Source organism: Pleurodeles waltl, chromosome 3_1 (genome assembly GCF_031143425.1).
Source record: "Pleurodeles waltl isolate 20211129_DDA chromosome 3_1, aPleWal1.hap1.20221129, whole genome shotgun sequence".
Taxonomy (NCBI): domain Eukaryota; kingdom Metazoa; phylum Chordata; class Amphibia; order Caudata; family Salamandridae; genus Pleurodeles; species Pleurodeles waltl.
The window spans coordinates 1,263,684,914-1,263,701,379 of record NC_090440.1 but is presented as its reverse complement, the minus strand read 5'-3'; the positions used below and the strand labels follow the sequence as shown (position 1 = coordinate 1,263,701,379).

Sequence of the window (16,466 nt, the reverse complement as noted above, 5' to 3'; positions counted from 1 at the left end):
TTTCTTATTTGCAGTTTCTACAAAGTAGGAATCGCTATTAGGAAAACTGAATCTTAGTACATGGTATTTTGCATTTCCATAAGATTTCTATGAAGAAGCTATTTAGGAAATTCAATATTGCATCTACGTACATCTGGCCCCTGTATGTTTTAAAAGATAATATGCTATTATATCACAAATAGAGATAATTGTTATGTCTACTAGTTCAACAGGTGGTGATATTTCCTTTCTTGACTAGCCAGCATTGGTGTTCATAGTTCTACTCTGTGTACCTATCCCAACTACTTCCATTGAGAGTGGGACCACCGACAAACTGTGTGTTCAATTGCTGCCGCCAGAGAATGGAGACTACAAAAACAGCCAATGTCTGCGGTATAAAATTGGGCAGCATCCCAGTTGTAAAACCACTTAAAAGTATTTTGCATAATGTAATAAGAAAATACACAAATGTTTGTTTAATGATGTGAATTAGTGAGCTGTTTTGCTATTGGTTGTAATTCTATTGTGTTTATTTGGTGCCAGGTGTGACTTGTATGCAATAAGAATGTGTAAACAAATGTGCATTCATTAACCGGGTGTTGTAAGTTACAAATGATGCACATCCACAAGTTTATGCATTGCCAATGGATGTGTTTTCGGCCGGTATCCGATCAGAAGAATAGCTATTGTGCTGAATCTATTTTGTGACTGTGTATATGACGTGGCTGTATATAAGGATGAGTAGTCTAGTGTGTGTACCTGACAGACCATCGCAATATTGTTGATTCTCTCTCAGTAGAACAGTTGACTACCTGTTGTTTTGAGATTCTGTATAGGGGATTCAACTACATACCCGACTCCTGTCATAATGTGCATTCTGCATTGAATTTCCAGGTCAGATGACGGCTTGATGTTAGTTCCAAGAGAGTGTGTCTCTCCAGTTCTTGAAGTATTTACAGGCTATTTGTTCATTCTTACTCTGAATATTATGGTGACTTTTCTGATCCATAAAAATGACCGAACATATTTTTTGATTGCCCCCGAAACAACTGTAATGGAAGTCCTCGTATCAGTTGATTTAGATCAGTGGTTCCCAACATGTGGTCAGGGGAACCTTGGGGGTCCACGAAGCTTCCTCCAGGGGTCCGTGACTGCTAAGAAAAATAAATAATATTAACAGATTAATAAAGTGTATAAAAATAAAGTGGCTACATGGACAATTGACATTTTTAAAACATACTGTAACAGTCAGGAATTTGAAATTGGAAGCTAAAAATTTAATTAGTATCCTCAGACTGATTCGTAGTAGCAGCATATTTGTTTGCAAATTAAATAAAATGTGTTATCATATGTGTATGTGTTTGATGAATGCTTGTTTGTGTATTTTTGTGTATTTTTTGTGTTTCAAATTATTTATGTGTTTAGGCCAGGGTCCCCCGGCTTCCAGCAACGACTCATTGGGGATCCTCAGATTCCAATACTTATCACTTGGGGGTCCCTGGGTCCCAGTAATTCTAAACTGGGGGACCACAGAAGTCAAAAGGTTGGGAACCACTGATCTGGATGATTTCCAACGTTTTGGAAACACTACCACAAGTAGAGAAGGGTTAAGGTACATGTCAAATGATGAAAAATAAAGTGGACAATATAGAGTTGATTATCTTTGTATGTGTTCTGTTATGTCGAGTCCATGTAGAATTTACTCATACCACAACCTCAAAGAGACGTATTTTAAACTTATAAAATATTGACCAATGTTTAGCAAACTTTGCATGTTCAATGGCATACCTAAACTCCAGGAGGATTTTTTCAAAACTTGATGGGCATTGTTATGTCAGCTCTCCCGAAAATCCCTTGAAGTTGTACAGTTTCAAGCAGAAGAACACTTAATTAATGTGAAGCATGGCTGTTTTAATAATAATAAAATGAATCATAAGTTACACTATTTGAAGTATTATCTAAAACAGATGTTGTTTTATTTATTCTAGAAGTCTCTGCACTGTTCGCTGTAGGCACATCAGTTACCTATACTTTTCAGGAGCCTTATCCAGTCACCCGGAATGGCAGCACAGCTCCTTCATCCATTTATGCTGATAGAAGTCTGCCAAAGGAATCAATTTCATTTACATTCATGACTGCACATGCTCCTAGCACCTTATTTCTCTTAAGGTACTCTTTCCAGAATTCCATGGCCGTGATTCTGTCCCAAAACGGTAAGACACAGGCATTTTATAATACGCATAATGTCTATAAAGATTCCTTGTTTGGATACTTTATGGAGTGTACTGGTTGCAGCTGCATGCAGTCAGCTGTATGTTCTCTTGGCATTATACTTTAGAAAATATGTACAGCTCTCTTTCTTGTCTGTTGTGCAAAGTTCAGTTCCTCAAATCTCACGAGGCACTTTGTAGAGACCTTCATAATGCCTCATTATAATTTAAGATACTCTTTAGAAGAACAATCATATCAGTGGAGGCTCCTCCGTTATGGCGGAGTAGCATCGTTCCTCTGCTGAGAGTCTGTAACAATGTGTTCATTTACTTAGCAAATGTATGTGTAAGTGCTTAGCGCTTGAACTATTGGGGGGAAAACCCTTTACAACACTGCTCATATCTCTTCTCTCTGACTCATCGTAAACCTCATTCCAACTATGCCCCTACCTCCACTCTCCGACCCAGCCTAACCCACTCATACTACTCTGGACTACACAATAACCCTCTCCAACCTCTTCCCTCCTTTATTGCTCCTTTATCCTGTTTGTCTACCCAACAGGCACACATATTCACCACTCTCAATAACAATTTGTATTTGCCTCTACTAATCCACAAAATAAAAATCTACCCTTCTAAACTTCACACTTTAGGCATGAAATCGCAATGAGAAATCGCTTATCACAATTTCCATAGCTAATCCCAAAAAAGAAGAAGGAAAAGCCTTTCAACTAATCTACTAACTAAAATGCTCTAACCTGGGTTTTGGAGTAGCATGCTTCTCGTCAATACCTTGTCAATCGTAGTAAGTGCTATGTAAAAACAATTTACAAATCAATTACATTTATGTAAGGAGACAAGTTATACAGTTGTAATGCAACAGGGCATGTGAGAGCATTCACATTAGTTGTATAAAAGTAATACAGCATTGGAAGATGAGTGCATCCCTTGTAGGCCCATGCCAAAGTTACACACCAAGCTTGTCAGTCTAAGATCACTTTAAGGCTAATGAAACAACAGGTCATTTCTAAGAAAGGAATCCGTACGCAAGGCTATATTCTAAAATGGGGAACTTGTCAAGAGGCCATGAGCTTTTATTCCTTTTAAATAAGCGATCAAAACCAATTTGATATTTCTACATTGACACATTCAGTAATACATAAATGCTCCTTGAGCTGTGGCAAGGGCCCACAACAGGCTCATGTAGGAGAGTAGTTCACATAAAGATGCGCATTAAGAAATATGACTCTGCTCACAAATAATATTGGTAAATATGCGCACTAATTTCAACCTGTAAAGATTTTGGGAATTTTCTGGTCAGTGCTGTTTTTATGCGCAGCGCACTTCTTAAATGCCTAAACGCATGGCCTAATACTTTGGACTGAGAATGGTAATGTAGCCTGGATTTATGATCAAGGTTTTGGTTTGTTGAAAGTGGATCTTACAGTTGAACCGCCACATCATTGTTGGGTTCTTTTTTTAATTATTATATATATAGTTGTAACACGTGCTATGTGGAGATGCAAGTTGAAATACCCTGAATTTTATTACAAATGCATTAAGACTACGTTATAATTGGGTCTGCTTGTTAGGATAACAGAATAATACAAAAAACTAGTGAAGTTTTCACAGCCACCACACAAACTGTTGTTTGCTATCTTTATAACTTTCGTTACAAGATGCAATACTCTTTAATGTTTTTCAAGCGTATGTATTATTGCTCGGTTAACTAAAACCATTGCAAAAGATGAAAACATTCGATGGCATGATCAAAAATACAATATAAATAACATACCAGAATTTTCAATATCGGCTATGACAGAACCATCGTTATTACACTCCAGTCAATGCTCCGAAAACAGCTTTGACTCACATGTTAAACAATGTATGAGAAACGCACAAGACATATTTCTAACATAAGTTATTAACTGCCGAATAAATAGGTAAGATACTAGAACAACAAGGTAAAGTACATGCTAAGACAGGATTTAAGTGGATGACCCCCTTAACAAATGTGGATTCATTATCCAAATTGTGCAGCATCGCAAGGGCGATAGAAAAAAAGGAATGTGCAGATGAAATACTTGCACAAGAAAATAAAGTGCGTACTGAAACAAAATTTCAGTGGATAACCCCTCCTCTATAAGGGTGGATTCGTTAGCCAAGATGCACAAAATCACAAGGGCCACCTTGAAAGGGGATGTGCAGAGTCTCAATATAAAATGCTGCTTCCTAAGCGAGGCAATAGGATGCCTGTAACTCAGTCCTTGCAGACTCTATTAACTGATCTGGTACCTCCCTTCCTTTGAATTCCAAGTTACCTTGTTCAGAGCTGCAAAGTAAGTGAATAATTAATGCTCAAACAAAAAGGTGCACACAATAGCTATTCACGAGCAACCAGGAAAATTGACAAATCATGAAAACTAACAAAAGCGGCTGCCCGCATGACCAGGTCTGTAGCAACTGAACAGTCCTCAGTTGTTACAGCTCCAATAAATAATTTACAAAATAACTGATTAACATACCCCCTTATATGTCCGATCAGGTGCTTTTTGCTTTATACGAGATTAGTCCCACAGATATTGGAATGGCACGGCTAGCAGATTAGTTGATTAACTTTCTGGGGCAGCAAATAATAAGGGACATTTATCAAAAATTCAGAAAGTTTCCACAGACCCCAACAATCTGTCTAGAACTGCCATTTTCCCTCCACCTTTGTAAGAAACTGCACTAAACATCAGTTCAGTTGTGAGTCTGCTGGAGCAGAGCTAGCCAGCCCAGCCTGCCTTCATGTGCGAATTCTCCTTGGTTGAAGGCTGCTTTTACTAAATCTGTGTTCATCCATTAACTCTTTACAGGAGCATATTAGGTGTAGCGAATCCTCTGTGCCTTCGTCGGTTTCCCTGCCTTGGAGGTAGATGTAGCTTTGATGGAAATAGACCTAGTCAATATTTCAAGAACATTTCTTGACTTTGTTGCTGTACCCAGTATGAAAGTATGGTTGCGGATTGACTGCACCGTTACTGTTCAAAACGAGCCATCCATGAGTTCTTCTAGTGATGGCAGCCTTGTCTTCAAGAACAGAAAGTGATTTGATAGTTTTGGTAACCAGTCTTTTAAAGCACAGTTGAGCGGTGAGGGTTTCTGAAAGGTGAGTTAACTCAGTTACTGTAAATCATACCTTGAGTTATGCTATGGCAGCCGAGGTATCCCTGTTTTGTAGTTCCTTCCATAAGAGGTAATTCAAGATGCTGGGAGTGGCTTTCCTGATTTTATTCCAACAATTTATATAGGCCCCTTGTCCAGCCAGTATTTGCCCCTGAAGACCAAATTCAAGCCTTATCCGCACTGGGGAATTGTATTTGGGGAGATTGAAGATCATTCTATAAGTTCCAGCCACAATGTTATCCAGACAAGTCCTGTAAAAGAATAATGTTGAAAGTTTGCAAGTAGGCTACAAATTCTGGGTCTGATATTTTATTTGCTATGCCATTGATGTTCAATGAACACAGCCATAGGGATCCTAATGGCTCCTTGGTCTTTGCACAGTCTGTCAGGTCTTATCACAGATTACACAGTGTGCAATTTGTTGTTCACAAAATCCATCTCGAGTCTGAATCGGGGGCCCGCTGTATGCCTGTGTGCCTCAGACTGATTTCTGAGTGTGACTCTCACTGGTGGTGATTTTCCCAATGCACCCCTAGGACTAAGTGAGTAGCTGCAGTTGGACGTACATCATCTTGTGGTTGAGTTAAAAGGCTGAAAGATGATACCCTGGTGTATGATAAGGCCTCAGCCTTATTCCCCACTTCTTAAATGTCAGCCACTCATTTAGTACTTTCCGAGCTATATCTGGCTTCCTCCAGGTGATCTTAGTTGCTTCATGCTCTGAGGAATTTCCTGGCAGAATAAATTCAATTGACCCTAAGTCTGTTGATCCTAGTGTAGAGATTGTTAAGGCTGCCCAATTTTTCATTAGTGCCAGCTACAAAGACTGCAAGTGTATTAAGTAGTGATACCTGTATGTCCATTTTGTTGCACTGATATTGTAAGGCATCCATTGATAACTGCATGGTCTTTAATAGGGGTATCCAAATATTATCCATCTGCAGGTCCTCCTCGGAAACTTGGTTTCATTTTGAGGTGCTGTTTGCTGCTTGTAAGAGAAGTTCCTTGAGCATATACAGGGAGTGCAGAATTATAAGGCATATGAGTATTTTGACCACATCATCCTCTTTATGCATGTTGTCTTACTCCAAGATGTATAGGCTCGAAAGCCTACTACCAATTAAGCATATTAGGTGATGTGCATCTCTGTAATGAGAAGGGGTGTGGTCTAATGACATCAACACCCTATATCAGGTGTGCATAATTATTAGGCAACTTCCTTTCCTTTGGCAAAATGGGTCAAAAGAAGGACTTGACAGGCTCAGAAAAGTCCAAAATAGTGAGATATCTTGCAGAGGGATGCAGCACTCTTAAAATTGCAAAGCTTCTGAAGCGTGATCATCGAACAATCAAGCGTTTCATTCAAAATAGTCAACAGGGTCGCAAGAAGCGTGTGGAAAAACCAAGGCGCAAAATAACTGCCCATGAACTGAGAAAAGTCAAGCGTGCAGCTGCCACGATGCCACTTGCCACCAGTTTGGCCATATTTCAGAGCTGCAACATCACTGGAGTGCCCAAAAGCACAAGGTGTGCAATACTCAGAGACATGGCCAAGGTAAGAAAGGCTGAAAGACGACCACCACTGAACAAGACACACAAGCTGAAACGTCAAGACTGGGCCAAGAAATATCTCAAGACTGATTTTTCTAAGGTTTTATGGACTGATGAAATGAGAGTGAGTCTTGATGGGCCAGATGGATGGGCCCGTGGCTGGATTGGTAAAGGGCAGAGAGCTCCAGTCCGACTCAGACGCCAGCAAGGTGGAGGTGGAGTACTGGTTTGGGCTGGTATCATCAAAGATGAGCTTGTGGGGCCTTTTCGGGTTGAGGATGGAGTCAAGCTCAACTCCCAGTCCTACTGCCAGTTCCTGGAAGACACCTTCTTCAAGCAGTGGTACAGGAAGAAGTCTGCATCCTTCAAGAAAAACATGATTTTCATGCAGGACAATGCTCCATCATACGCGTCCAAGTACTCCACAGCGTGGCTGGCAAGAAAGGGTATAAAAGAAGGAAATCTAATGACATGGCCTCCTTGTTCACCTGATCTGAACCCCATTGAGAACCTGTGGTCCATTATCAAATGTGAGATTTACAAGGAGGGAAAACAGTACACCTCTCTGAACAGTGTCTGGGAGGCTGTGGTTGCTGCTGCACGCAATGTTGATGGTGAACAGATCAAAACACTGACAGAATCCATGGATGGCAGGCTTTTGAGTGTCCTTGCAAAGAAAGGTGGCTATATTGGTCACTGATTTGTTTTTGTTTTGTTTTTGAATGTCAGAAATGTATATTTGTGAATGTTGAGATGTTATATTGGTTTCACTGGTAATAATAAATAATTGAAATGGGTATATATTTTTTTTTGTTAAGTTGCCTAATAATTATGCACAGTGATAGTCACCTGCACACACAGATATCCCCCTAACATAGCTAAAACTAAAAACAAACTAAAAACTACTTCCAAAAATATTCAGCTTTGATATTAATGAGTTTTTTGGGTTCATTGAGAACATGGTTGTTGTTCAATAATAAAATTAATCCTCAAAAATACAACTTGCCTAATAATTCTGCACTCCCTGTAAAGCTACCATCTCCTCCCATTCCTGATTTGTGAGGAAACACATCATTTGATGCCACTTGGGCGATCTCTGCATCTTGTTTGCCTCAATACTCTTTTCTGGTCTGGACCTCTAAGTGATGTGTAAACTCAATGGTCTTTATTAGGGAAGTAATCTGATCATTAGCCCAAGAAGTAGATGCTTCCGGTTACTGTTGTGCCTCATGGTTTAGTAATGGTGTTCACAGAGCAATGCTTCACATTTACTGGTGAAGTCCATGTGTGGGCCTTGTACTGCTCCCTCAGCTGGATGATGACAGATGTCATTTTTGTTGCTCTAGATCAATGGAGTTTTTCATTATACTGCTTGTATTAGACTCCCTTGTCCCACCCTCTGAACGTCATTGGCAAAGCTGGAGTTGCAAGTTGACAGTTGTGATAAGGAGTGCAACAAGGCTGCTAACTGAGGACCTCTCATGCCTTGGGTCTATAGTTTCTTATGTATTCCTTTTGTTGTTACCTTCCTCATTATGCAAGGAGTTGTCTGGTCACGGTGATTGAAAGAGTTCCAACTGCTGCCTGCTATCTCTTCTCCCTGACCTTGTGTTGTAATTACAGGTACTTTTGATATGTCTAGGTAATAATTTCCGGCTGTAGAATGGTCAGCAACCAAGTTAGCCCCTCATTGCTAGAATAGAGCACAGACCCTCTGTCCTTCAGGAAGTTAAATTTGACATATATTTTTGGTGAAAAACTGTGAGTTGTTGCAGTTGAAGGAGAGGAGCCCTCTTCAAGGCTGTAGCCCCTATTGTTGAACTTTCTTCAGGCTGCTCGTTCAGACCCTTTTCTGCAAAGTGCAAAATAGCCTCTGTAGTGGGAGTTAGTTGAGTTATTTGAAAAAAACTGACCTTTCCGACATCTTTGAAATCGTAGGCATACAAAGCTGTTTAGAGGGGTCTTTAGGGTACCTCAGTTAGGGAGATTTTTAGTAGAGGACACTTATCTGCTATGTGCAGTGTGCCTCTCCTGGTAACAGCTAGTATGTTCAGGTAGATGATAGCTGAAATGCAATACGTGTGCCACAGCGTGGTAGAGGAGTAGTTTAACAATTAATAATTTATATACTGTTATGCTGTATGCCAAATGTTTAAATGCTCACTAACTATCTCTCTCAGTGTCTTCCTTGCGTAAAGCATAAAGCTTAGAGCCGGTAGCGCAGGGCACGAAGGCCAGGCAAAACCCAGCACTGCTATAGTCCCCTTAGTTGAGCCTAGTTAGTCCCAGGGCTGTGTATTACATCATTATTTTCAAGAATTAAATTTGAAGTTCATGGCAGGACAAGGAGAGCTGTCTTGCTCAAGCACTAGTGCTATAGGTTTACAATAATGATGGTCCCTGGCAGTCCCCAGCAGCGGTCATAGTGAAAGTTAGGCAGGAGTTTCCATCAACAGTACAACCAGGGAGGTATGAGGCTGCAAGCCTCACCGGGACCTAGCCTGGCCACTACCACCGCACCCACTCCCTTCCCTAGCGTAGGCACTCTATTGACGTCTTATGCCACCTGATGGCCTCTTTGCCATGAGCTCATCTGTGATCACCTTGCACCTCTCATCCTACTCAATGCTGCTCCTTGCTTCATTGCTGCAGGGGGAAGAAGGACAGGCTTGAGTCACAGGGTGCAAGATGAACTGGATATAGGGTTGCAGTGCCACATTGTAGTGGCACCAGTAGCTCAGGCTCTTCACCTCCTGGTCTTCGTGCAGCCCCAAGCCTCACAATTGCCCTCTGTAGCTACAGCCTTTCCTTATCTTGCCATGCTGCTGCCTGCTGTCTTTCCTCACCACACCACTTCCTCCTGCTGCGTCAACTGCAAACAGCATACTGCCATACTTTTGAATGGAATCATGATACACATTGTACAGGACCTTGTCCTGTCACAAATTCTCTTGAATTTACTGATGAATATAGGTACTCTTATCCAGGTGACTTTGTTAATCTGCAAAGTTTTGCAGGTCAGTCTGTATCCAAATCACAGAACATGCTTTCAGCTGGATTCCTGAGACAACAACTGAATTCATCAGAAGTAACACCTTGTGAAGAAAGTCACAGTAGAGCATCCGTATAAGTGGCGGGGTGGGGAATAAAAAACAATAGTGTTGCCCTGCACTGTAATGTAATGTTCTCACTACCTCCATGAACCATGTAGTTAAATTTTCCAAATGTTTCATGTTTTGGAAGATCTCTAAAACACCAAATAATTCTGTTGACTTGGTGTTGGCACATTCTAGTTCTACTTGCAACTGTATACGCTTTCATGTTACTTTTGATGACTGTTTTATAAATGACAGTCTTAATGCTGCAAAGTACTGTTTTTTTTTTCTCTTTCTAAGGAAGTTTGCAGGTACGATATCAGTTGAATCAGGAAGGACCCACTGTGCTAACTGTAGATTCAGCAAACTTTGCTAAGAGGAATCTACACCACATTCAGATACACAGAGAAAGGAAAGAACTTTCAGTTCAGGTAACATAGCGTGACACGCTTTATGTTCTTGGAATCTCATTGATTTGTAAATAAAGAAAAAATGACAGCATCTCCACAGAAATTGTGTCTATAAAAATAATGAGTGTTCCTTTTACAGGTTACTTGCAGAGGAATGTTACACCTTATCATTCAGTCATTAATACGTAGGCAATGATATGGTTGAACATTATCATATTTATTTCTTCAAATATCATTCCTTCATCAAATGTGTGAAATAAATATCTCCACTGTACATGGTGAGATGAAAGTGGTGGGGTTGTTTGAATACCCTCCCAAGGGAAATAATAATTGAGATCTTCCTTCGGTTCATTCTAATTATGATTGGAGTGTGGTAGATTATCACACAATTGCTGAACATTATTTGAAGCAGAATCCAAAACGTAAATAGTTGAACGGAGTCAAAGCAAATTTTAGAAGGACCAAAAATCACACAAATAGATGAAGTGATAGCTTAATTTATGCAGGTGGCAGAACCTGACCCTCATTTTTGAGGATAAGAACTTAATTTTCATTATCAGACATTGACCAGGGGCAAGGCAGAGAAAGCTAGAAAACGGAAAAAAAAACAGGAAGAAAAATAAAGGAAAACACTGATGAAGGAAGTGAACAGTGCTGGAAATGAATCTGTAACAGTAAGAAAAGGAGACCATAAATGCAGGATGGGGGACGAAACAGGCATTAGGTGGAATTAGGGCAGACTGCCCTTGCATTCAGCAACCCCACCATTGCGCATCAGGAGATTCTGAAGAAAAACCACGGGTCTCTGTGCTTATTTTTTATAGAAGTTGTGTACTTGATAAAGGGGTAATATCATTCATAGAATAATGAATTAAGAGAATGGCTGTCACATTGTTTCTCTTACACTTAATTGTTCATATCTTTTTCACTGCCATGGGAGAAAGGTTTTAGGTAAATGGATTTTTGTATCCATTGATTAGGCCAACTACTATGGAGTTAGATTATTTTGGAGGTAATGGACCTACTGGCAATAGAGGAGGCTCTCTTTGTAAACCTCCAATAAATGTCGGAAGTATCCTTGCAGTCAAAAGGCAGCTGTGCAGGACTCAAAGGTGACTGTTCAGTACCATTAAAATGTTTTCGAACATATAAGGAAAGGTCAGCATTTCATTGCTGTTAATGTATCTGTTGGACTTTTGCTTATGCAGGGTCATCCCCAGACCTTTTTGCCTCCTGCCTCCTAATTTTTTCTGACATGTTGCTGTTGGCTTTTCGACTCTGAGCACTTTACCACTGCTAACCAGTACTAAAGTGCATATGCTCTCCTGTCTAAATTGTATGTAAGTGGTTTATCCATGATTGGCATATTTGATTTACTAGTAAGTCCCTAGTAAGGTGCACTAGAGGTGCCAGGGCCTGTAAATCAAATGCTACTAGTGGGCCTGCAGCACTGGTTGTGCCACCCACATAAGTAGCTCTGTAATCATGTCTCAGACCTGCCACTGCAGTGTCTGTATGTGTAATTTTACACTGTAAATTCGACTTGGCAAGTGTACCCACTTGCCAGGTCTAAACCTTCCCTTTCCTTACATGTAAGGCACCCCTAAGGTAGGCCCTAGGTAGCCCCAAGGGCAGGGTGCAGTGTATGGATAAGGTAGGACATATAGTAATGTGGTTTATATGTCCTAACAGTGAAATACTGTCAATTTCGTTTTCACTGTTGCAAGGTCTGTCTCTCTCATAGGATAAGATGGGGGCTACCTTTAAATATGATTAAAGTGTAGATTCCCCTAGAGAGTAGATGGACAGGTGGAGTTTGGGATCCCTGAACTCACAATTTAAAAATACATCTTTTAGTAAAGTTGATTTTAAGATTGTGCGTTTGGAAATGCCACTTTTAGAAAGTGAGCATTTTCTTGCTTAAACCATTCTGTGACTCTGCCTTGTTTGTGGATTCCCTGTCTGGGTCAGTTTGACAGTTGGGTTGTTTTTCACCTCACACCAGACAGTGACACAAAGGGAGCTGGGGTGTGATCTGCATTTCCTGATTAGCTATCTCTGCTAGGAGGGAGGGGTGGAGTGGTCACTCTCATCTGAAAGGACTGTGCTTGCCTCTGACAATGCTGTCTCCAGCCCCCTGGTGTGTGTCTGAGGCCTTGCCTGGGCAAGGCAGGATTTCACAAGGAGGTGTGAGTCCCCTTTGAAGGAAGGTGACTTCAAAGACTAAAATGGGTATAAGAAGGGCACCCAAACTTACAAACTTGAGAAACACTTCTGGAATCAAGGGGAACCTCTGCCTGGAGAAGAGCTGATCGCTGAGGAACAAGTGCTGCCCTGCCTGTGACTGTGCTTTGTGGAGCTTTCCTGCAGTGCTGCTTCTGCCTGAGTAAGAGGGCAAAGACTGGACTTTGTGTGCCTTCCATCTTGAAGAAGAAATCTCCAAGGGCTTGATGTAGAGCTTGCCTCCTGTTGTTGAAGTCTCAGGGATAGCAAAGACTTCTTCCTGCCAGCACCTGGAGTCTCTGGAGAGACCCCTACTCTGCTCTGTGGTGCCCTTCCAGTTCCTGGGACCCTGAAAGGAGAGGCTGGCAGCCAAAGGACAAAAATACACGCACCGAGCGCCGTGCGGAGAAAAGATCGACGCGAATCCGATCGCGGCTGAGAAAACGACGCGACGCCGGCTCCGCAGCTGAGAAACGACGCCGCAGGAAACGCGACCGAAGAATCGACGCCCGGAGCCGGAGAAACGACGCGCAGCATCGCTGACGAAGGCTGAGAGATCGCAACCTGCGCCGCGGGACTTTCGGACCGTCGCGGGGCTGGCTTTTTCGACGCGCATCGCCGTGCCGAGCTGTTTTCGACGCATATAACCGTGCAGGGTTATTTTCGACGCACTCCGCCCGTGCGGGGTTATTTTTGACGCAAACCAGGTACATTTACACGCTAGCAGCGCTAGTGTGTTGTTACAACTACCTAAAGACTCTTTTTATTTTAAACCTTTTAAAAATCATAACTTGACTTGTGTATGTTGGATTTTTGTCGTTTTGGTCTTGTTTTGTCTAGATAAATATTTCCTATTTTTCTAAACTGGTGTTGTGTCATTTTGTAGTGTTTTCATTAAGTTACTGTGTGTGTTGGTACAAATACTTTACACCTAGCACTCTGAGGTTAAGCCTACTGCTCTGCCAAGCTACCAAGGGGGTAAGCAGGGGTTAGCTGAGGGTGATTCTCTTTTATCCTAACTAGAGTGAGGGTCCTTGCTTGAACAGGGGGTAACCAGACTGTCAACCAAAGACCCCATTTCTAACAGTATCTACCTGTACATCAAGTACATATCTTCAATTCCCATACAGATAGGTGAAAAGTCAAACTGCCTTGAATTTCCCCACATGGAAAAAAAAGACACAGATCCAACCAGTTTGGTCCAAAGAAATGGTAACACTCAAAAGTAAGCTCACTTCCCCTTGCCAAACAGAGGTCTGTGTTTTTATTTTTTTCATATGTAATATTTTTTATTGAAATCAGATCACTTTAACAATAATTGGAAGAACTGTAGATCACTATTTTGAAAGGCGTAAGTAACCGCTAACAAGGGACAAATAATATACAGAGTTATAAAAAGTAATAATACACATGAAATGAATAAAAATGATAAAAGAGAGGAAAATGGTAAAACCAGAATTAAAGAAAGAAAACAAAAATGTGTCAATGTATGTAAATAATAATCTACCTGTGACCAACATAACACAATCAAAAAGTAGCAAAGAAGAAAAGTAGTGATGTACATCTGTGACAAAATAAAAAAGTTGAATTGCTGACCATTGTTGCTGTTACAAGATTATTAGGTTAAAAAAAGTACAATAGTAACCTAAAAATACCACTTGTATTCTGAGTTTTAACAACATTAAAGAAGGCATCATCAATCCTATGATTTCCACAAACACTGTCCCACCAGGATGAAATCTGTTAAAACTCTGTAGCAATAAATGCATCAATATTTAACATTTTTAAATGATAATTTGTAGAAAAGGTCAGAGAACCTCAAAAACCTTTGACATATTAAGATCAGTTTTAAACATTTCTTAGATTTTAACCAACTAGATTTTTCAAAATGAAAATACATGCTTATATTTTAATAACATACAAAGCAAAGTATCCTCTTTAGCTGTAAATGACCAGCAAAGCCTGTCTTCAGAATCCACAATAAAAGTCTCAATGATATTAGTAGACCAAATAAGCAACAAATAGAAACTCTTAAGCACTTAAAAATTAGAATCAAGAAACTGATGTAATAGACTAACTTCTGTAAAATAAAAATAAAAATGTGAACGTTTCTCAACACAAACACAAACTAGAGAAATAATCATGGAATAAAGAGCAAAATTGTCAAATTATGAACAAATGATGATAAGATTCAAAATTAGGAAGGCTGACAGCAACATCCATTTTGGGTCTTTTAAATTTTGAAGCACAAGTTTGAGAAAATCTACCATTCCTTAAAAATCTTGAACATAACAAATCTAATTGTTTGAAAAATTAATTTTAAAAGGACGCCTATAGAAAACTTTTAATCTGTGAGGAACAATCATAAATCTAATGAAACCTAGCCCACCTCACCTGAATGTGACAAGGGATCCACTGTTGTTAACAAGTTGTTAACAAGCAATTAAATGCAGTTTTAATAGAGAAAACATGATTATAATCATTATATATTTTTAACATCAAAATAATACCAAATACTATGATAGTTTTTGGCAGGCCCATACAAAATTTAAACCATCACATTTAAAATGTAAAAATAATTGGTTTAAAGGATAAACGTCTGTCTCAGAAACATTCAACTTATATCCAGAGACTGAGTAATCACATTGAACCCTGTAAGAAATCGTATTACTGGTTGAGGGGGTGAAGGCCTACTGAAGCAGGAACCACAATCCTTGTCAGGGTGAAGCCACAAGCAAACCCTAAATTAATCTGGGCTCAACCCTCGGGAAGCTGCACACAGAGCAGTTAGGGTTAATTAAGAGACAATGTGTAAAGTATTTGTGCAATACTTCAAACAGTAATATAATGAGAACACTACACAAAAAGGATCATACACCAAATTAGAAAAGTGGGGAAATTAGAAAATAAGACCAAAATGATTAAAAGCCAAGCAGTAGACACCAAGATATACAACTTTAAAGATGTGAGTGAAAATACTGGCTAAAAGTCTAAAGCAAGATGGAGCAGAGGTTGGATACAGGGACCAGGCTAGACCAATTGAAAAGTTACCTTCCCAGTCCAGTGCAAAGAGTTCGGTTCAAGGTGTAGATGGTAGCTGCAAAGAGCAGTGAAGAGTCCCCAATGATCAATATAGCACATTTAGCTCCATGGATGAGTGTCACTGCAGCAAGAAGATCCTGTTGTAATTGCAAAAGAAACAGGTGGTGCTTCGCTGTGGTACTCTCTACGAGTGGTCGAGGTTGTAGAGCAGAAGGGTGAGTTGACAAAACTTTGCGTTGGCTGGCTGTGTGAGTGACAAGGTTTTGGCTCCAACATCCCTGTTCACAGTCGCAAAGAGCCCAAAGGTCCAGGACCTGAGATACACTATTGGAGGGGGGTAGGGCCTAGCTCCAGCTGAATTTGGGTACTGATTCAAGTGGTTGGGAGCCTGTTATGTCCTTGTGGCTCTGAACTGGAGTCTAGCAGATGCACCCTTGAAGTCACTCTGGAAGCCTTCAGTTGGGGTGCAGGTCAAAATTGTGATGTACTTTTAAATTAAATATATGCTTTCCATTTCAGGTAAACAGACAAAACAATTTTGGCTTTTTTACTACTTTGTATCAATGTTTCTTTTGAGCTTAAAATATATCTTTTTTTTAAATTCCAACCTCATGCCATGTAGTTATTGAAAACACAAACTAGTTAAAGAATGTGCAGCATAGATACATTTTCTATTATTATCTCTCAGGTTGACCAACTTCCCAAACTTAATTATAAATTTGCACCAGAAACTGAATTCGAGGCAGTGAAATCACTCACCTTGGGAGCTATTGTAGGTAAGTTTTAAA

The 16,466-nt window shown here is 40.2% G+C and overlaps 1 protein-coding gene across 2 annotated transcripts in view; it reads left to right on the top strand.

Moving 5' to 3' along the window:
- The window catches only part of LOC138285083 (contactin-associated protein-like 5), a 1,227,365-nt gene that overhangs the window by 1,078,854 nt on the left and 132,045 nt on the right, over positions 1–16,466 (top strand). For both annotated transcript variants that reach the window (XM_069224601.1, XM_069224602.1), the window contains exons 19-21: positions 1,968–2,192; positions 10,304–10,434; positions 16,367–16,454. In XM_069224601.1, coding sequence (XP_069080702.1) covers positions 1,968–2,192; positions 10,304–10,434; positions 16,367–16,454 — 444 coding nt within the window. The remainder of the gene's footprint in view (positions 1–1,967; positions 2,193–10,303; positions 10,435–16,366; positions 16,455–16,466) is intronic.